We start from the raw sequence: 23617 nt of genomic DNA, 5'->3' as shown, positions 1-23617 counted from the left end.
TTATGCAAAGAAGACTTTAATCATACTTTGTCTAAAGGGAATACAACATAAATTATACACAAACATGCAAACATAATTTTCTATAACCATAACACATATGGAGGATTTTTTTAAACACTTTTAACTTTACAAAAAAAAAAAAGAAATGAAAAAGAATCCCAAAACTGAACATTTAAGTCATGCTTGGCAATTCACTGAAAGAATTCCAGTAGAAAGGCAGAGGAATATCCACATCTGCTTTTTTGCTGGTTATCTTTATGTATGGCTGTGTGTATTGTGACGCATTCTTTGAATATTCAATAATATTTTCAATGTTAGCTTTAAGGTGTTGCTCTAACACTGAAATTGATTCGCTAATCTCTGAGTTAAAGTTCTCCATAGAAATCTTACTGTAGACTTCCTGGAACTTCAACTGTGCTTTGTCTTTGTACTCAGCTGCGTTTGTTTTTGCTCCATGAATCTGCCTCGCAAGTTCCTGCATTGCTGGTGTATTGCTAGCCTCAGTGTAAATCCCTTTGACCTTATTAGAAAACTCATCTAGTTTCTCTGCTTTTAAAGAGGTAATAAAATCACCTGTTTTCTGGATGCAAAGTTTTATAACGTCACTTATGTTCTGCAGCAGGTTTTCTAGCTTCAGACTCTCCCACTTTTTCATTGCTTTAAAAATCTGATCCTGTGCAGACTTTGCAGCAGACTTTAGGTTTTCTAAAATGTCTTTACCATTAACAACTACATTTGTATATGGAAGACTGAAGTCAATTAAATTAACAAATCTTTCAATGGTTTCAGCTATAGTCTCCATAAGGGTGGTAAACCTACTTGCAGCTCTCCTTACTGCCTGTGAAACAGACCGTCTCATTTTGTAGTACAACTCTTGACCAGTGAACTTCTCTTCCAAACCTGGCAAGTGAAACTTGGTCTTACTGAGGAATTTCATTGCGGCATCCAAGAGGACCCTGACATTGGACTCATAATGCTGAAGTAGTTTTTTGACATTGTTAGAAGCCTGGGAGATAAGATCCTGGAAGGAGATATCAGGCATGATCTTCATTGTTCTCGTCAACATCATTTGACTCTGCTCGCTCAGGTACTCAACTGAGTTCTGAATCACATCAAATGTTTTGGGGATTGTAATGTAAACTCTGTCAATATTGTTAGCTATGGCATTCTTAACCCTTGAGATAGCACGATTAAGGTCAATACCAAAATGAGCTTTGTGATATTTGTTGACAAAATCATAAAGAGCTGCTGTCATATCAGGCAGCTTGGCTTTAATATCATTTACCATGTCAAAGAACCCATTAAGTTGCCAGCTGGATTGAATGTTTAGCCTTTCAGAGTTCTTAAGAGTAACCTTGAAACTCAGCAGGTCAGTATCCTTGTCAGAAGATGACTGCAAGAAAAAGAAAGAAGTTATTTTTATTACAACAATCTTAACACTAAGTTACCCTGATTTTTAGGCTTAAGGTTTTTATATTGTAAAAATTCTGCTACTTCAAACATTGATGTGATCAGTGTCATTGGCATCTAATACATTAAATCAAACCAGTAGACCAATCCTAAAAATAACAATACACAAATGAATCTTTCTTACCAAGGATCTGGTGAAGAGTTTTGCATAGAACTGAGCTGGTGTCCTCCTTTGTAACTGAAATCCAACAAAGCCAGCTGGATGGGATACTGAAGATGTGATACCGTTATTGTAGGAGGCATAGCGGAATTTCACATTGGCAAAGGTTTGGCTTGTTACATCGATGTCCAACGTGTGTTTTGGGGGCCTGTGAAATACAGTTAGCATTAGGCCTATTTTGATACTGATTCTAACAATGTTTTCAAAAATGGGATATAATAAATATGCAGAATTACCTTGAGGCAGAAGGCTCTTCACGTTTAATTCTGTATGGAAAAAATAAGCATAAAAATTTGAAATAAAATAGTATTAGTAAATGACTCACTTAGTTTTCACCAATGTTGAAGCCCAAATTCATAGCAAGTAGTAATCACTTTATAATGTTTATATACAGTTTTCAAAAGTTTAAACAATTTCAATTTTAAATCTTTCCAAGTTATTAAGTGGTCTTGAAAGAAATGAAATGCTTCAAATAATTCTTATACACACATTATTACCTCAGATTATGATGGAGATCATGCTTCAAGTTCACCTTTAAATCATTGTGGGAGAAGGTACATTTTCCCTCCAGATTAAGACCATCATCCGATAAAACACTAGCTGAATAAAGAATATGGAGAATAGTATTTAATATAACTGGCACAATTTCTTTTTTGGAAATTGGCTTGGTCACTGCATAAAACAAAACATGTTGCTTACCTTCCAGGTCATATCCTAAGAAGGTCATGGTGGATGTGCATGAGGACTTCAATGTGTAAAGAAAGCCTGGTTCCTTGTTCTCTAGTTTTTCAGTCCACGTATTGTTGTAAATTGGAGAGGAAACTTTTACGGAAGTGGAGAGGGCACCAAATGATGGAATAAATACACCAACAGGTAAGTGAAGAGATATCTCTGGGATCTCAATCCTCTGTTCTGGGATTGTTATAGCTGGCATCTCAAAATTACATATTGCTTTAATTGGGTCATCCAGACTAATTGTGTATTCTCCAATTGTGAAAGATTTAGGCAGGGTAAATGATGAGATTGTGACTTCATATTCAGGTAGCTTTATACGCAGGAAAGCCATTTTATCCCTTAAGTATTTTGTGTCAATTTTAAAGCTTGGAACTTTGACCTTTGGCAGTCCTGGCAAAGTTATATCAAAAGTATCCATGCTTATCGAATCTGGAATTTTCAGGTTGTCTAGATCTAGGGTAAATGATGGCACTTGAAGTGTTGTAAGAGGTACATTGAAAGTTGGAACAGTGATTACAGGTGGGATAGAAACAGAATCAATCATGTCAATATTTTCAATTCGCTGATCTATTTCTCTTATCATGTTTGAAATTTGCTTCATCCAATTAGGTAGAATTAGTGTGGTTTTTGGAATATTAAAAATGATCCCATTTTCAAATACTTTTGCAGGCAATGAAAACAATATTCCATCCAGACTCTTGGTATATACAACATGAGTAGAAACATTAAGGAATTGCAATTGTTCAGGGCTGGTGGTCTCATCAAACTTCATCACATCCCATAGAGATTTTTGATAGATAGGCAGTTTGATAGACTTCAAAAATGCAAGATGACCTTCAACAGATTCTGCAATCTCCATGTGTATCTCAGATTCATCGTTGGACAGGAGAAAATCACTGGAATGTTTCATTGATTTTAGCTGTTCCTTGCCGCTCCAAATGAATTTCTGTTTATCTGAGTTGATAGCTAAATTCAAATCCTCCATTAAATTTGCAGGACCAAGAGTTGATGGCTGTGATATATCAACATTTAGGCTAGCAGACAGGGTTGTCAATGGAACAAACTCGAAAGTTCCCTTTGCAGAGTGCTTCCCATTGGTTGAAAAAGAAGCGACGTTCACCTCATTATTATTTGTATAATTCACTGTGGCATAAATGCGTTTAAGAGAAGCTTCAAGTTCAAGGTTCTCAGTCATGTCCACATTCCAGATTTTAGCCTTCTTGTAATCAGTGTCAAAATTTAAAGCTGTTTTTGAAGTTAAACGTAGACCATTGGAATTGATGTATATTATTGCATCATTGTGAAAAGATTCTGAAAAATGTCCATTTTCCGTTATTTTTCCATCTGTCTTTCCCCTCAAAGAACTCTCCACAGAGAAATAGGATGAGAGTGCATCAAGCAAAAGATCATGTTGCATGTCACCCGTCCCTTCAGTTTTCAATGCTGGGAGAAGGTAAGTATATTCAACTTTCATGTTTGAGGCAAGATTAGGCTTGGTCTTAGTATTTCCACGAAGTTGCTGATTTAATTCCATTGTAAAAACAGGCAAGTTGATTTTGAGAACATTGGCTAGGGAAGACTCTATACTCCTCTTCGTGAGACTGACACTGCTGTCATGACTATATGCTGCATTTTTGTGCTCCAGTGACAAAGTTGTAGCAACTTTCAGACACCTCTTCCTAGTGATGCTGGTTGTGCCATCAAGTTTGCCTTTCAGGAACTCAAACACAGAGGTGGAAGATGCTCCCAATTTGATCACAATGTCAGAATGGTTGTAGAGGCCACCATTAGAATTCACGGTAATCACTGGTGACTTGAATGTGAAATCATAGGTCAAATTTCCTAGAGCAGGTATCATAATGTTGTTTTGAATATCTGGTAATGTGAATGTCGGTAGCCTCAGCTCTCTGATGGTCTCAGGCACATGCAAGACTGGCAATTCTAGTGATGGAAGTACAAGAGTGTAGGAGGGCACTGAAAAACCCATCATAGGAACTTTGAAACTGGGTGTGCTAAGCTCTTTGGGGATTAAATAACTGACTGCCGGTAGCTCAGCTCTAAACGCTGATACTTCAATATTTACCAGAGGTACAGTGTATCCAGGGATAGTGAAATACCTTGGGGGCTGTTCAGATGTGTCAATATTAAATTTTTCAAACTGGATCCTGGCTTGGTTATAAGAATCTGTTAAGGCTTTAAAGATTTTGTCCCGTCCGAGTTCAAAGTGCACGTCTAAAATTTGAGCATTTTCTTTAATAAATTCATAGATGGGTTTAAGATCAATGTTAAATGTGTGCTTGTCCATATTTTTTTGATACTGGAGCTTAAAATCAATATTAAATGATTGATGAGGTATGGTTAGTAGATCTTTCAAGCCAAAATCCTGCCACAAAGAAAAATCTTTGATTACAGGTGTTTTAATGTCAAGGTATGGCAATGTCATCTCTGGAATAGTTAGTGGGACAGTCAAAAAGTCAAGATTAGCTTCACCATCCATTGATATGTAGAGTCCTGCATCATTATCACCATTTTCTAAAATTAATTTGTGGTTATATTTGTACTGGTTAAATCGAGTTAGACCCACCCAACTTACATGCTGTTTTTCAGAATTCAAAATAATCTTATAATCTTCCTGGAGATCAAGCTTTCCATTTAGTTTAAGGGGCAAGACTATTTTAGAGTTTCCTTTATTTTTGCAATCAAGATTGATCTCAAATGGTTGGGCAAGAAATTCGCAAGAATTTGATATGGTTCCACTTACTTTTCCAGTTAGTTCTGCATTGTGTGAAGTGGTAAGTTCGATTTTGAGACCATCCATTTGTACTTTCCCTGTCAGTTTCATCACACTTGTCTTCATGAAGGGAGTCTCTGTCTCAGCATTTACATCAATGGTAATATGACTCAGGATGACAGATTCAGCGTTGACTGATTGCTTTGCTTTCAGCATTTTGCTGTTAGTCTCACCATCAAATGTTAGCGTTGCAGTACCTACATTGACTCTAAAATCCAGATTATTCTTGTGGATGCCTTCATCAGCGTAGTCGTTGATTGACCACTTTCCATTTCCCACATTTCTGCAAGTCACAGAGATAGTTCCAGATTCAAATTGAGCCTTAGTGTTTTTGATAATTGTGGCCTGACTTGAGATTTTCATAGATGGGATGCTTAGATGATGGTTGTAGATTGTGTTCATATTCACAGATATTCCATTCTTTAGAGAGACTCCTACGTTGTTTGTTAAGTCAGCTTGGTATATTTGGGTTGTAACCTTAGCATCTGTCTTTGCTGTTGCCTCAGCTGAAGGGCTGGTGAAAACAAGTGAACCTTCATGACTGATAGTAAAAGCCAAGTGTCTGGCTGTTATGGTCTCACTAATCACCAGTTTATTCATGTTAGGGGCTTCAATTTGAAGCATTGCACCAAAAGTGTAACCAAGAATATTCAGAGTTGAATCTACCTTTGAAGTCAGAGTAGCTTTGAACTGTGGCTCTAAGCTTGTAGTTGTTGTATTTTGAATTGCCGCCTCTGTCATTACTGTATAGTGTGGAGATTTGAATTGGAATTCTCCATACAGCTTTCCAAAAGCAGGTAAACAAGGTTCAAGTGAGATAAGAGGCAGCTTGACTTCAGGAATAGGTAACATGGTGATCTCAAAATTTTCCAGATTTAATTTTCCTATGTGTACTTCAGGGAACTTCAACTCTACAAGTCGGATCTCTGGGAAAGTAAAATCAGGCAGGTAATACCAATAAAGTGCCTTTAAGTCACCAAACGTGGCCTCAGGATCCAGCTCTGGAATTTCAAACTCTCTGATTTGGTCAATGTATTCAATTATCATCTGTTTAATTTCCTCAAAATTAATGGAGATGGTTGAAACATACAAATAATCCATCACCATAAATTCAGGTATAGTTATCTCAGATGGAATGTTAATATCTTGAAGCCTGTTGAGATGTATGACAAAAGCAGGAACTTGAAATGTAGTCAATGGAACTGTAAAATCAGGTATTTCAATTTTTGCCATTTTGAGAAAACTGAGAGCTTCTTCCACAGCTTGTTGAATCTGAGTCAGAACTTCTTGCTCACCAGATACCTTTCGTATAATCTCAATCAAGTTGTGCAATTGTGATGAGATGTAGACAAGCATGTTGTTGTAGGATTCACTTGCTCTTTCCAAGTAAACACTGATTTCATGTTTTATGTCCATGTCATGGATTCTGTGTCTCATATCTTCAATTGTCTCCTGGATCTTCAGCTTAATATCTTTGTAAGCTGCTCTGTCTATAATACCCTTAATCACCCTATAAAGCTCTGCTATCTTAGTGTTTTTTAGTTGCTCTAAATACATGACAGTAGAGGCATGCATCTCTCTTAGAAAGTCCCTGGATGCCTCTATTTTCTGTGGAATTTCATAGAGCATTATTTGTTCGTTGATATAATTTATGACTTTGCCGATATTCTCGTTGGCTTCATTGACAAATTCATTGTAATTAAAAGTCTTGAGATTCCTAATAATTATTTGGATGTAATTATTTAATTCATTAATATTTCGCTTAATGTCAACTAATTTCAGTTCACTCACAATAGCATTAAGGAGTTCCATGATCTTATCTGAAAAGTATTCAAATGGAATGGACTTTAAAGTCTTTACCATTGCCTCAATGGTCCAGTGGATTTTGTACTGCTGAATAAGTATGGTTGCTTGTTCTATAAAGATTTCCATCCTCTTTTCAATTTCATATCTCTGGAACAGCACACTTATTTTTGAGTAAACATAATTGATTTTTTCGATGAGTTCATATTCCTCAATCCAGTTGACAATGATGTCCTTTATGTTATCGACCACTTTCTCAATGTCTTCAGTTGGGATATGATCAGACAGCTGACTCACATACTCCTCCAGATCAGATAAGCTTATATAGTTTATCACATCCTGAACAAAGTTCATTATGTCAAAAGCCTCTATTGCATGCTTCAGCTCAATCAATTTTGTTTGAACCTTTGCTCTAATATCATATTTAGCATCCAGGTTTCTTAACCAAATCATGCTGCTGTCCTGCACCTTTTGCAGATCAATCTGACTAATTACATCTTCTAAGGAATTAATCAAAATAAGAAATGTACTAGAAACGGCGTGTCTTTCATCCCAGGTTTTGAGTTCCTTGCCAATTGTTTCCAGAATTTTTGTCCATGATCTATTTTCAATAATCTCTTTTATTTGAGTCCTTATGTCTCTTATTTTGATAGCAAAATTAATTATGGCTTTTTCTGAAGCAACCTTAAGCTTCTCCATTGATGCTTCTAACTCATCCAAGGTAACAGCATAGTCATGTGCTAAAGAAATGACCTTATCCTTGGCCATATTTAATCTGTTCTCTAGATCAAGTTCCTCCATGAAGTAATGGACATTTTGTGGAATTTTTTCCAAGTTCTCTCTAAACTGTCTGACCAAATCATTGATATCCAAACCATTGAGGTACTGTTGAAGGGTTTCAAGAATATTCACTATATTGGTTTTCATTCCCTCAAAGGCGACAGGAAGGCTCTCAATAAAGGGTAAATCAATTATGTGACAGTCACTGTTTTTGTCATATTTAAGGAAACCAGAGATGCTGAATTCCTGGGTGTCCAATGAATTCTCACTTAATTCTCCAGACAAAAGGTTTGTGTGAAGCACACTAGAGAGCTGAACTCCCATATCTGCTTCTTTGTTGTAAATGCTGACGTCTTGATTGTATGCATGATTATTCAACTTAGACTTGAATTTCCACAAAATAGACTGCTCATTGGGTATCAACAAGCCATCAAATTTGTTTTCAATATGAGTTTCTGCTGAATTCCCATTTGGTAAAACATGTGTGGATGAGGCTCTCCAGTCATGGGACTTAGCAATGGCAAAAGGTTCTGCTTTTAAGAGGAACTTACTATAGACTTGTCCATTGTGCTTACCATACCAATTCACTGAACCATCCATATTCAAAATACCATCAACAGTCAAGCTAAATGGCAGTGCCATTGTACGGATGACATTCTCAAGTCTCAAAGTCTTGGAATTTAAGTGGGTCTCACTTTTAAACACAGAGGACAATCCAGCAAATTCCAGTTCAACGTTCTGTCTAATTTTGGATTCCAGAATTTCTCCAGTTGAGTCACATTTTATTGAACCACTCAAGTCTGAATAATTGATTCCACAAGTGGTCTTAATAGTATTCTCTTGATATTTGCCAGTAAGACTTCCAGTTGCCTCTAACTTAAATGGCTCCAACTTTAGCAAGCCATCATTGTGAAAGGTGATGTCATATATCTCAACTTTACTGTTTGAGAGCAGAGATGTAGTAAAGGGCCTCATGTTAACCTGGATATCATGGTTGTATGATGCACCATCACAGATGAAACTGTCTGTTTTGGAGCGGAATGCCAGGGTCCACAGAGTTACAGACAGGGTATGAGTGCTTTCCGTCTTCATTTTCTGTAAGGTGCCTGCCATAGTGTTGGAGACAGTCAGGCCCTGATTATTCAGAGCCATATTCATTGTGTTTCTTGCATCACCGTCAAATGCATTGCCTTTAAAAATGCTGTTAAAGTTTACTTCAGTTTTAGAGATCTTGCCGGTTGTACTAAACTCGACTGTATTGTCCAGACCTAATGCTTTAGTCAAAAGTGAAATGGAAGCACCATTGGCTCCATCAATTCCAGCATTTAAGACATTCTCAAATGTCATTGACCTACACTGTAGGGTTGTTGTACAACTTGTGGAAAAGCCATTCACTCCAGCTGTTAGTGTACCTTTGTGGGTTCCATGGGTATTTTCAAAGTTTAGGGACCCATCCAAGTTCACTTCAAGACCTCTGTCATTGAGAGATCCCATGAGCATGGAGTATGCTCGATTTTCTCCATCATAAGCATTGGTCTCACATTCAAACCGGGCTCCTTCGTTGGTCATATCTAGGTCAGTCTGAATGCGAAGTGTTTTGTCCAATGCTGAAACACTACCATGTGACTTCAATGACAATTGGCCATCTTTGTACTTCACTTCAGCTATATGCTTCAACATGTTTTCTTGTGCGCTTGTTGTGAACACAATGGTTAACTCATTATTGCGATATTCTCCCTTGGTCACGGTTTGACCCTGGATGACTGAGGATTTGAATCTCAAGACAGACTCTCCTATTCCTTCTTCTTTGATAAGATCTATGGTGTAGGATTGGGTATATGTCGTGTTGACATACAGGGGTCCCATTTTCAAGACTCCATCTCCACTACACTCATGGTTTGTGTTAGATGACTGAGAAGAATAATACAGCAAGGTTTCTAATCCAAATGGGCTTGTTGCATGAAGCTTGTAGTTTGCCCTGGCTTTGCTAAGAGCATTCATGCTTTCAAGTACACTAAAGCTGGCATCAAGGAAACTGTGGTTTATTGAGCCATTCACAAGGAACTTAAAGTTGTCATCATAAGTGCCAGAAACCAGAGCTGTACCTTTATGAAGAAAACAAAGAACATTTTAATTGAAATTCTTATTATGTTTTAAGACATATACAGCAAATGGATGCATTATTATGTAAGATTATTATACAATAATTCTACCTTCAACTTTATATGAAAGAGGTGTCACAGGACTGGTGGCCATAACCTTGTATTTAGCAATGTAGCTGGGAACATCATCAGTGTAATTTCCACCTTGGAGTGAGCCTTCCCAGTCATAGAAGTTGCTGTTTATTTTAGCAGAAACCTCTCCCATGCCAATGAATGGCAACGAGAAGTCCACACTCAGAGGGATTGTGAAAGAGGGGAGTCTGTAATTATTTTCAGGTACAGCTATCCCAAGGAATGGCACATCAATAGCAGGGAGTGTTAACACAGAGGGGATGTTAAACTCTGCAGAGGTTCTTCCACCAAGAGGAAGAGGCACTGAGATAAATATTTTGTCCTTGTTAAACTGATACCGTAAAAGTGCATCACTAAAAGAAACAAAACAACAAAACAGAAATACCTTAAAGTTAAAAAGTAGAAAGCATAATAAGTTAAAAACCTGAAAAGAGTTCATGTTATATTCAATTAGTATATAATCCAAGAGATACCAGTATTTGGGATCTGTTTGAATTTTGTGACATAATAAAATGATAAATGACTCACAAATTGAAATATAAATTTTCTGGTATAGAGGCCAAAGTGAGTTCTGGGATATATCTCTTGCTTCTTAGATTGCTCACATATGGAATGTCTCCTCCAAATTTGTCAAGCCAAATGTTACCTGCCTGAGGATACAGAAAAATACTAATTATAAAAAGAAATATTAAAAAGGAAAAAAGGGAAAATTTTAAAATCTCCAAATACATTTAATTACATAACAGTAATATATCAATAATATATTTTTCTAATAATCAAGATGAACTGTCAAAACTATTTGTTGCCTTGGTTATAAAATGTCTGAGCTCCTAATTTCTAAAATCTAATCACATCACCATATCTTAAAACAAGTTATAAATATAGTTTTGATTAAAGATTTAAAACACTTACTTCTATTACTTTTGAAACAATATGCCGAAGTTTCATATCAGTTTTGGCCACCTTTTGATCAAGCATGTCATCTATTAGAATCTGTAACTGGTTTTGGTAGTTTTCAATGACTGGGATGAGATTTGTGACATCAGAATTGACATCTGACTTAATCTCCAGCTCAATTTTGTTCTCATCTGCAAAACACAGTGCATCATGCACAATGCATCAAAAATATGTCCTACAATTCTCATGTTACAAATAGAAAAACCAAATGGGATACTAATACCGTATCTAAGAATGGCTTTCTGCTGCGATGAAGCTTCTGAGACCTTAAAAGCTGTTTCAATTTGTAAAACAAGACCATTCACTTTTTTTAGACTGGCACTTGCTGAAGCATCCAACTGTAGATCAGGAACAGCCATCTCTAGTTCTACCATAGCATCTTTCATAGCTTCCAGTCTGCTCATAGACACACAAATTCACATTGTTGATTGTGTGACTTTGACTCAAAGCAACAATTCTATTAAGTAAAACTGTTAGTGAAATAATTAGGGTCAAATGGTCACATTTAATTGAAAAATCAGCTAATCATCTTATTCTCAAAACCTACAGCAGCAAAATTCATTTTAAGATACATAATACATGCCACTAAAGTATAATTTAAATGTATTATTGCACTTTGGAATGATAGTAGCCAACACTGTACCTGGTACGTCCAACCAAGGACAGCAGGAGATTATTTCTGTTCCTTACTTCGATTGTAATACCATTCATCTTTTTTCCAGTGTTATCCGTGACTGCCAGCTTAATACCAGCATCAACATCAAAGTCTGGTATTTGAAGCTCACTGGTGAAGATTTTCTTGTTATGGTTATATTTGAAAGTGGCAGTAGCCACTGTAGGTGTGGTGCCTTAAAGATAAATTGAACGTAGGTGTTATTTTAGTAAACAAACAATGTAGAATTTTAATCACTCCCATAATATTTCAGGGTTTTTTTTGTAAACACATCCAACCCAAATCATGAAGTGTTTAATTAGTAGCTGATGATTGTAGCCAGATGTTATTAGATGCTATGAACAGTGAATACTTCCAAAAACTAACAAAATGTCTTGATGACTTACCTTCTGCCTTAAGGGAAATAACGAGTGAGTCAACTTTATGGTGACCTTCCTTGCCCTCCTTCAAGACTTCATAAGAGACAGTTGCAGTGTATTCTGATACATCCCCAGTGGGCTGAAGCTCCACCGCGAACCTAAGAGGAAAGGATTAATTCAGAGAAACTTATTAGAAGGCAAGAGTATATCCCACATCACTGATACTTGGTGAAGTTAAAATTTGCCCAAGTATATTTTGTTATATTTTCTTCTGTCCTTTTGTCAATTCTTGCACTCAATTTGCATTTCAAGTAAAACTCTTTAAATTAATTTTGACTACGATAAACCCAGAGTACTTCATGTATTTTGTCACTGATATGCCGGAATAAACTACTTTTCATTAAGATCTTGGAAGCCCTCATTGTTTTATTCTCTTACAGTATTAACTATGATGTTTATCAGAGACAGTGAATATGCTGCAGCTTTTACATTACACACAAACCTTTATATATAGACATGATCAGATGTTCAGAATGCAAGCAGTAAATAAATAGTCATAATTTATTCAATATTTTTGACAGTAATATGGAATGATACTCTTTTGGGAATTGCACCATCTCGGAAGACCCTGCAGCGGATAGTGAGGGCAGCTGAGAAGAACGTTGGAGTCACTCTTCCCTCTATCACGGACATTTACACCACAAGCTGCATCCGCAAAGCCAACAACATTGTGGATGACCCCTGTGTAACCGTTTCTTTCCACAAGTCATCAGACTCCTCAACAACTGAACTGAACTATACTGAGCACAACACACACATGCACACTAACTGTATGGATGCACTGATCTGCACCAAATGCACATTCTTCCAATATACATCTGTCTACAGTACCACCTATATCAAACTGTTTACATGCTGTTTTGCACACTGTTTTTGCTCTTTGCGCATGTCGTCTTCAAATGCTGTTTTGCACAATTCATTCCAATACCTCACCTAACTGCTGTTATTATATAGTAAAAAATGATAAAGTGTCCATTCCAGTATTTTTGCACATGTACTGTAGAATATACAGTATGTACTCAGTGCAAGTCAGTGCTACGTTTGTGTATTGTCTTTTGTTACTGTCTTTTGTGTATTGTCTTGTAGTGTTTTGTATTGTCTGTTTGCACTGTCTTTTGTCTTGTAATGTTTGCACTAGATGCACTTCATATGGTTAGGACTAACTTATTAAGTCCTTAGCTCTGTGTTGTTCTATGTAGCTCTTACTTTGTTCTACAGTATGTATCACCATGGATCTAAGGAAACGTTGTCTTATTTCACTATGTACTGCATCAGCTACAGTATATATGGTTGAAATGACAATAAAAGCTTCTTGACTTGACCTGAGTATTACTGATAAATCTTGCAGTTTTTAGTGAGAGCCACCCTGAGAGCCAGATTTTAACATTATCAGCAAACTTTTACTTGTAATTGATATGAAGTCTGTATTATTTTTCTTTGCACCATATGCAGCTAATTTACTATACTTGAGATTTATTAATAATGCTAAGAGGTAATGTTTATTTATTTGAGAAAGATTAACGATTGATTAAAACTATCTGGAGAAATCATATGCTGAGCTATTCTAGACAACACCAGAGGTTTTATGAACATTATTGCAAAGAATGGAAAAGTAAGTGTCTTAATAAAAATAATACATAAATAGTACTCCCAATAATTTTGTCAGTATTGTACATGATGTGAAATTATAATTGCAATGTGCGTGTATATTTCAGATATGAGACACTGTGAAGACACAACACAAACTGAATGCTGACAGCCTACTTACCTATTTTCTCCAGTTAGGGGGTAGAAGGGAAAATGGACAGATTTGGTATTGTAGTAGTTATGTATGGTACAGTATTTCATTCCAGGAAAGATGGGCCTGCATTGTGTGGAGGCAGTTTTGTCTTCTATGTTAGGAGACAGTTTCTTGGCCGTAGTGGAAGTGATTGAAAATAGCTCATTGCTGTTTATCAAAGGCAAAATATAAACATCATAAATTCAACATAAAATGTAAAGGTGAAAAATAATGAAAGTCATTTGATGTTTTTTTATTCTATTATTCACAATTTATGCTAATCATATGTCATAACTGTACATCACAGTTAGAACAAGGATCTAGATTTCCTAACCTAGTAGTAATCCTGAATCTTTGAAAGGGACACATTATCCCTCCATATGACTGTTTTAGAAATGGTTCAAAAATTATATCTGTAATCCCTGTTATTCTTTCCTCTACATTCAATATAACACTAAATCATTTTCAAAAGCTAACCATTATAATTTTAGCAAAATTGTGGTCAATTATCTTAATCTTTCACACAAAAAAAAGTATTACAATGCCAAAGACATATTATCATTACCTTTCTTACTCAGGGGTGCCAATAATTCTGGAGTGTACTATAAGAAGCCTGGCTGTTTTTCCACACACTTTGCATTGTGGTCATCATTAAGTTGTTAGTAATCTTGAATATAGTTTAAGGGTTTTTAACTTCCTAAAGGTGTTCCCCCTTTAGTAGGAAAACCTTCTGGGTTATTTTAATGTGCTAACTATCAGTAGTATTATGGAACAACAATTCTGAGTAATAAATCTGCACCACTGAGTTCATATGTATGTGCCTTCTTCATATTGCATCATGAATTCTCCAAAGAAAGCATGTTGTTGAAAGAGCAATTTCCACTGTTGTAAATATTTCATATTTTTATCCTACCTTATGCTTAGCAGTTGGGTATTCTCCTTTGCCACAGGGATGGAAAGCTTGACTTGTTTGGCACCCAGGGTAATTTTAGAGTCCAGGCCACTCTCATGGTATATATTTGTGTGTATTCTAATACCAGCATCTACAAATTCTGGCAAATAGACGCCCATCTGGGTAACAAACTCCACTCCCATAGATGGTTTGAACATAAGCTGTTGCTGTCAGTAAAGATAAAAAATGTTTCAATTAAATGTCTGCTCCATTTTGTGCACAATTTTTGTGTACATATTTTCCCAAATACCAGCTAATGTCATTTGCCTTTGTGTAGTGTTATCATTCTACACACACTACGGTTAATCAAAGTACTGTAGTTTTTTTGGTTTTTTTGGCTGTTCTCTGTTCGGGGTTGCCACAGCAGATGTACGTTACATTAACTATTTAACTGCCAACTACTAAGTATAGAGCAATTAAGTCTTTAAATTAAGTTCAGCTGTTTATTGACACTGTTCAAAAGGTTACCATGCCACGTTTAAACTTCAATCCTCCATTTGCACCAGGGGCAAAAATTCCAGCCAAAGAGAACTTCAGAGGGAATCCAGAACCCGTGGGTAGGGTAAATGATTCATCCAGGAACATGTAGTGGGCAAAAACCTCATTATCTGTTGCAGATAACAGTTTTTGCAGAAGCTGTAGGGATTATAGATGTTTAAGGTTAGTTTTTAGAGAATATTTTACAAATAATTAGTGCATCAACTGGCACAGTATGATATTTTCAGTTGTCTAACTGTACATACTTGTGATAAAATATCATTGAAGAAAACATTTGTGTATTTCATCATATTTTCAAGAATTCCACTGAGTTCGCTTGTTTTTATGTATCCCAATTCTGTTCCCATTAACTGGAGGTAGGCCATGACTTTAGGTGCATCTTTGTTGTTTTCAAGAGATTTGAGGCTTTCTTTGAAATTTTTAAAGTTGTCCTGAATTTGTCCCAAAATGTTCTTGGAGACCTGTGGAGACAATGGTGTGTAAAATCGAATATAAAAATCTTCATACAAAAAAGTCCGCTAAACAACGTTACTTATTCCCAATATACCTCTCTCTTCATCCTGTTGCCTTTTAATGGCCCAATCCATTTTTCCAGAGGTGGAACCTGGTCATTTGTCCCGTATATAGCCTTGGAGATGGTATCAGGAAAGAATCCATTTTTACCAAACAGGGCCTCAATGGTTGGCTCTAAACCTTCACCCTCCAGACCAATCTGGTACAAACAAAACAAAAGAGGAAGGTGTTTAATTAAGGACATTAAGCTTATTCAGTATTATTTGAAATCTACTGTATAATACAATACCTCCATTAACTCCAAGTTAAACATATCAAGGGTGGTTGCCAATGTGACTTCTCTGGGCATATAACTAGCAGAGTTAAAGATGACATTACTCTCTACAGATCCAGTCCATGGAACATTCATCTTGTAATTCTGGGAAAACTTTGTGAAATCCATAGGAGATAAGTCCTTATCGTTCTCCAAAGCTTTTTCAATGGAATCCTTTGCTCTGTATTAAAAAAAAGAGAATACAGTGTGAGTATGGACTGGTGTATTTTGTCAAAGTTGACTCTTATTTAGCATAATCACAAATATAAAATATACAAACATTAGAATTTCAATATTTAACCTTAAAAGATTTTTTTTTAGCAACAACTTATTCTGTACCAACACCTGGAATATCAAAATATAGTAGAAACTATCTTATTATAATTGTAGTTGCAATTCCTGACTGTGAAAACATAACATTATATATTATGATAAGATGTATCAGCTTGTCAATCATACGTCTGGAGATTTGGATCTTCTGTGTCCAAAAGGTTGGTGATATGAGACACAACAAAGCTCTTGACCTGCAGATCCTTCTCATCTTTCAGTGTCTTCAACACCTTCTCTACAACATCAGTGTTCCTCATTAACATTAAATATGCAGCTATACGTTTCTGGGAAGGAGCTTCAGTGTCCTGGTACTGCTGTAACAGGGTGTTAGTCACCTGGAAGTGCCAATGCAAAAAATAAACAATAAAACAAAGACATTGAAAGCATAATAGAACAGAATTATTATAGGAAAAATAATGTAAAAGTTCATGAAACAGTTGTTAAAAAAATTTGACACTTGTATTGTGGTTTCTATATTTGACTTACATCAGGGTCAAGCTCCATCAGTCTAAAAGCATGGATGGCTGATTTCTGTACTGACAAAGAAGCATCTTGTTGACGCATACAATTTAAGAGACCGGATTTTAGAGATGGAAAGTTCTCCATGTATTTTCCCATGACACCAATGACCTGCAAAACAATCCAGTTTATACTTAGTAATTTTCAGGGATTTTATATATTTCAAACTTTTCAAAAATGGCATTTAGATATATAAAATATGAATCTTATTGATAAGATATTAATATAAAGACAAGACAAAACATTTCATGTACCCTCAATGTAAGAAATATTTTGTCCTCATCTCCTGAGCAGTCACCCAGCATGAACTCCATAAACTCTGCTACCTCTTTCACTTCAGCCTGGTTTTTAGAGAACCTAAAAGTACAAAGAAAAAAACACATTTAAAACATATTTGTTAAGAAATTTACATAGGACTTTAGATTACAGGTCTCTACATTAAATAAAATAAAACTTACTTTTTCACTGTGTTAGCAAGGGCATACATAATGGGCTTGCTCTGGTGGTGCTGGGCCATGCTAAGCATGTCTCTAAGGTGCTGTGGACTGACTTGTGGTAAAAGACTCAAAGCATACGTTATGGCATCTACTTCCCAACCTGGTTCATTGTTACGTCTTAGGACCTGCAAAATGGCACTGGTGCATTCATTGGTTCCACACTGGAGCAGAGCCTGCCAAGTGAGCCATTTGGAAATCTCAACCATCTCCTCCAAGGCCAAAGACAAGGTCTCATTCTTCATTCCACGGATCTGTGAAACAAGTTTATGGAATAGACGTGCTCTTTCCTGTTTTCTTTCAGAATGAGGCAGGTCATTGAGGGACTTCATCAAGGTAACAAGGTCCTCTTTGGTCTGGATAAAAGATGTGTTCTCTACTACTTCTTGGAATAGTGCTTTCTTCGATGTGCCTAGTTAAAAAAAAGAAAAGATAGGAAAACTGATAACAACCATTCTAGAATATATGGATTCTTTCAGTAGCTAGGGTCTCTTATTAGTTTCCTAAAAAGGTTCTACTTGATACATTCTCAGATAACATTTCACCAGAAGGACAAACTCTTATTAATCTTCTAGATTTATGCTTTAAAAAATATAGTATAGATATACATACACATGATAAATTACTAATATGGACACCATAGGATCACCAGTATATAGAACTGTACTTGGGGATAGAGCACCATTCCACCAAAACATATTCCCTCAAAAATGTACAGTATAATGTGTTTGGAGAGTGATGTCTAGCATGTCAATAAAAAATATCACACTGGTGTTGAATTTGATTCAGATCTGCTGACTGAAGGTCACTTAGGTCATTAAGTGTGTCATTTTGGGACGTCACACCATCCTGGTAGAAATGTTTGATAATCAGATAGAGTTGTTTGTTTAGTTGGGGTGTAAATAAATATGGCAACTCTGAAATTTAACAATGGAATGCAAAGAAATACCAAAAATATGCATAAAACGTCTAAGAAACTATGATCTAGGGCATTTGGGTGGAAAGTTTGAATTCATTTGCAATCAGGAGACAAAATGCCCCTACAGTAGAAAAAACAAGTTTTGTTCTTAAACTAAGGTGTTTTTTCCTTTAAACGTGATATACTACAACTTTTTGACTTTGAAGTTACATACCAGCTGTGTTGAAATATCTGTTGTTAAGCTTCACTGACTCTTGCAGAACCAGCCTCTGTTTCACCTCAGAGGAAATACCATACTTATCCCTAAAGAAACAGTTAGAATTAGCCTGGGGTTAAATATGAACATCTTATTCAATATGATGGTTTTCTTATTCAGTGATTGAATAAAGTTTAATATGTGATAGCAATGAAATACAGTGTAAATACAAGAAGAAATAATTACTGCAATACAAGAAAGTGCAGAGTAATTAAAAAGGCACATATTCAATAATTATTTAAAGTACAGTAAAGGTAACTTTACTTTAAACTTTAACCTTTACTATTTTTAAAACTTTAACTAACTTTAAGAAGTTGCACATAGAGCACACTGAGTTTGACCAAAACAGAGACATGTCTCAGGCTTACGCTGACTTTAATTCTGAAGTTTAATTTTTAAGTCCCACATACAGTATTTTAGTGTTACATTCTAAAACTAATATAGCACATAATAATAGAATGGGAGGAAAAACATTATATAGGCTGTAGAGTTGTTCTTTTTTCCCCACTAGTTCAATCTTGTGGTATATTTGTGTAGGTTCAAGACATAAAATCACAATTAAGTCTATTTTAGTTAAACAAGTTGAAAGCAGAATTTAGACCTGTATTTAGTCCAATATTTTCTAAATCACGGACGTATTTTGGAAAATGTTCAAACTACTGCATTGTATTTATTACTTCTATGTACTTAAACTTAGGTGGAACCGTAGCAGGTGCATGTTTTAGTTAGAGAAAAGGACAAATGAAACAAAAATACAGGCTAATAACCTAGAGAACACAAAATAGCAAATCAACAATATGAGAAAGACTACAGTCTTATTTCAATACTTGATTTATAAATATTCTGTGAACTCAAATAAACTTAATGATTACAATGAGCCTTGATTCATTAATAATATATTCAGGTACTATTATATATTTATTCTTCTCATAGGTAAATCACTATATTAATCTGAACTACATTTTTTAATATCTATTGCTTTAATGCTCTTATCTACTGAAATATCTTGTAAAAACCTATTTGTTATTATACTGCCAGAACTGAGAAATTGAGAATATACTGGTACATATTACTCACTCATGCGAGAATGGAATGAAGAGGTGTTTCTCTGAGCATTGGGCTTCGGTCATGTGCTTTTTCCTGTTGTCAAACTGATAGTTGCAGGTCTGGGTGCTAGTGATGAACTTTGTCAGAAGTCCATTCTGTAAAAAAAAAAAAAAGTTGTTGAGCAACATATACTGGATATTATAACAAGATAGAACTCTGATTAGAAAGGATATTAAGTTTTAAACTTCTACCTTACCAGGTCAAATAGAAGAGACAGAGGACTGGTGGGGAGGTTTTGAGGATAGAAGTGACTGCATGCTGACAAATCCCTGACCACAGTGACATCAGTGTCTATATCACTCCTTGTGTTTACAGTGAGGTCAGTAGGGCACATACCATGTATGGTAGCCTTTAAAACAAAGAAAGAGAGAGACATTCATGACATAATGGCACACTAATGACCACACTGACAAGACTGATATGTAGACATCGCTGAAACCTCAGATAAACACAATAAATGAATGCAGAGCTCCAAATATTGTGATAAACTCTAATATAATCTTACCATTATTCGGTTGTGCTCCTGCTCAATGACAGGAACTAAGAGAGCAGAGATGATTCCTTGCTTTATGTTCACTATATTCTCAGATTCGTCCTTTTCCGGATAGATGGAAACTTTGACCACCTGCTCCACCTCAAAACTCAAGGTGCTCCTATATACTCCAGAAATTCAACTCTAATTAGTAATCAGTCCACATTAGTAAGAATACATTCTTCTTCACTCTATCTAGTAATTTTTTGTCAGTGTTATTTGAAACATTTGACTGATTGCATTCACCTCTCCATGGCTGCCCTGAAGGTCTCGGTTCCTGGAGCTGATGTGTAGACTGGCTGGCCCTGAGCATCGATGTCAGTCACTTCACTCAGCGCACACTCAGTAGTTCGCAGAACAAATTTACATGTCTGTGGAACTTCAAGTTCTACCTAAATGAGCAAACGTAAAAAAATGTAGAATTGTCACTTCCAATGACATTGAATATATTATAAACAATATATCTTACTCTTAAAAGGAATGATACTTTATAGAACCTAAAATGCTTCTGTCACATGCTTCATACATGGTACCCAAACTGAATGGTTCACCGAAAAGAACCCAGTAAGGTTCAATAAATCAGAGTTAGATGGTTTTCTTTATTATTATTATTATTATTATTATTATTATTATTATTATTATTATTATTATTATTATTATTATTATTATTATTATTATTATTATTATTATTATTATATCCAAATTTAGAAAAGATACAGACAATACCAATGCCATGACAACAAGGCCATGTTTGTTTCTAAAATCAAAAGTTTAGTTACTGTAAATCTATCATTTCAGTTTTAGTTATTCTACTAATATAATAAAATAATTTCTAAAATAGGTCATATATAAACATGCCAGTTCAGAACATCTTGCTGCATCATCTACAGAGAGATATCAAAAGTAATGGCACTTGAATTTTAGAAACATCTAGTACAGAAGTACAGAAGCCAGAGAAACATCTTTTTTTTTTATTGTAAGAACATATTTTTTCACTAAAGCTAAAGTCCTCATGCTAAATGACATTAAGATAATTACACAAGTACAGCTATCTAAACATCTTTGATTGTGACCAATACTTCAATACTCTATGCTTGTTTCTAAATTCAAAAGTTTAGTTTGTATAAAGTATCTTGCTCTTTGTATCTTTTTTCTTTTCAAAATGTTTGTACAAGTATGATTTCCATACAGTATATTATATCATTTCCATACCTTACAAGATATTCTAGGCCCATTCTTGGTGTCAGTTGTTCCAGGCACTCCATTTGTGCTCTCAGCTGTGTACTGGTAAACATATTTTTTGAAGTTCCTAAATCGTGTTGCCACTAGACATGAAAGATAATGGCAAAAAAATATAGTCATGTAAATTGTATGCACATTATTATTATTAGTAATTGTTGATCAAGTTGATGCGAAAGCACAAATTAAGTTTTATTTACGAAGATCAAGTTTCATACTAAAATTTCCTCAGTCATTTTATTTATTTTAGACATTTCATATGAGGTGTTTCAGGTTGTTTGGAAGTATCTCATTGACAGTACCATATCAGCATTTTGACTCAAGAACTTTGAACTTTCCTGACAGAGTGGCACTTCAGTGAGTCAACATGTTCATCAATACACTATACTCATAAACATCAGAGTACAAAGGTTTAGAGTTGATATCTTTTCTGCTTAACAAATCAATCCAAACTGAAATGCCAAACTTTGACTGAAATCTAGGACAGTGTTTGTGCACACATTAACATGATTTAGTGGATGACTTACATGGGCATATTAATTCTTCTCTTGCTGTTTCATCAATCACTTGAGAGCTTGACTCTGGACGAGGAATATAAATATATTTGTGTAAATCAGAACAACACATTCAAAAATAGTTTATACGGTGAATTTAAATCTTCATGCTGTTATCCAGTTAGACTATGTTTAAAATTGTTCACTGACTTGATTATCTAAAAGCATAACACTGCTCTAAACTCTTAACAAAGTAAGAGCAAATTCAGAGCTGGGATGTGAGTAAGGAAATCACAAACATTTTACTTCTGAAATAGTGTGTAGTTATTCAAATTTGAGAAATGCAATCTTTCAATGAATGGAACTCTTAATTTAGCATACATGGGGAAAAAATACATTTATAATATTTAACAAATGAAGTGCAATGATCAATAAAATGATAAAAAAAAATGTAAATTTAAAATCAATACAGTGTGAAATTGTGGGCATGTGTTGTTTTAAATCTCAATATCACTTCAACAAGCTACATTAATTTCCAATCTCTTTTAAAACACTAACCCACACACACGAGATTGTCCAATAATTGCCCAATAATACATGTAGTTACATATGAATTAACAAGATAATAAATATCTTCTTAACATTACATAACCTTCATCAAAGGAAAATATTATATTAGGCTAAATTTAATTCACAAAATTAAGGTGAATCTTACCAGCCAAGACATAAGTGCTGAGAAGAAGAAACACACAGAGCTTAGTGTGTCCCATGATGGACACCAAAAAGCTTGTCGTTGTTCTTTTTTTCTTGTCCAACTCTCACCTAACTGTGTCTGACTCCCGGACAATCAGTGAGTTTTTATATGCCTCTCCTACCCTTCACCCTCCCCTCCAATCAGATTACAAACATTACGCTGGTTTCTATATAGAACCAAAGTCTTCTATCGTCCCATGTTTTGAGAATGAAAATTTATAATATTGATAAAAATTATAATTTATAGTTACAATTTATAGTCTTAAAAGAAGAGATGTATATACATTTGAATCTAAGAAAAAGTCTATATGAATGTTAAAAATCTATCATTATAAAAGGACATATATAGTTATATACATATATACATGGACAATAACAGGTAATATACTATATATTTAATTAGCTCAGCTGGTAGTTTCTGGTTTCTTCATTGTAAGACTCATAGTTTCACCTTTGGTACAAACTAAACTCATGCCTCATGTAAAACACCATATGGAACATATTTGTACAATGTCCTGAACTTTGCTCGGATTACCTCTGACTAAATCTAAACTTTGGTCAGTTGTAAAAAGTGATAAAACATGGTAACATGTGCTTTTGAATGCTGGAATACAGAATTGACGTGCTGAAATATCAATATACTGTACTTACAGTTATCTCTTCTACAGAGAGCAATCACAGAGATTCAAATTACAAGAGCTTATATTCGCATTCTGTTTAACTTCCTTGATTATAAGTGAATCATAGAAATATTTTCTATTTTAGGCAATATATTATAGTTGTGTATTCAATATGTTCAATACAATATCTAACAATTTTACTGTAATCCGATTTTCTTTGGTAGAACTCATCACAGTGCTTTAAAGTGTGATCAAGCAACATTAAATTTAAAATCT

At 35.1% G+C, this 23617-nt stretch overlaps 1 protein-coding gene across 1 annotated transcript; it reads right to left on the bottom strand.

Moving 5' to 3' along the window:
• Positions 1-22814, bottom strand: apoba (apolipoprotein Ba). Its single transcript, XM_027172305.2, has 29 exons — positions 22684-22814; positions 22002-22055; positions 21448-21560; positions 20482-20627; positions 20209-20356; positions 19900-20052; positions 19674-19798; positions 18555-18643; positions 17386-17833; positions 17182-17284; positions 16895-17038; positions 16538-16743; positions 16055-16259; positions 15800-15964; positions 15498-15713; positions 15223-15390; positions 14716-14921; positions 13791-13970; positions 11990-12120; positions 11574-11778; positions 11154-11326; positions 10886-11061; positions 10502-10623; positions 9953-10326; positions 2330-9844; positions 2128-2230; positions 1867-1896; positions 1595-1778; positions 1-1393 (listed from the first exon to the last, which is right to left on the bottom strand). The coding sequence occupies exons 1-29, from the start codon at positions 22736-22738 to the stop codon at positions 173-175; spliced, it is 13158 nt and encodes a 4385-aa protein (XP_027028106.2). The 5' UTR covers positions 22739-22814; the 3' UTR covers positions 1-172.
• Between the last annotated feature and the right edge of the window lie 803 nt (positions 22815-23617).

Source organism: Tachysurus fulvidraco, chromosome 12 (assembly GCF_022655615.1).
Source record: "Tachysurus fulvidraco isolate hzauxx_2018 chromosome 12, HZAU_PFXX_2.0, whole genome shotgun sequence".
Taxonomy (NCBI): Eukaryota; Metazoa; Chordata; class Actinopteri; order Siluriformes; family Bagridae; genus Tachysurus; species Tachysurus fulvidraco.
This window is presented reverse-complemented; position numbering and strand designations above follow the sequence as displayed.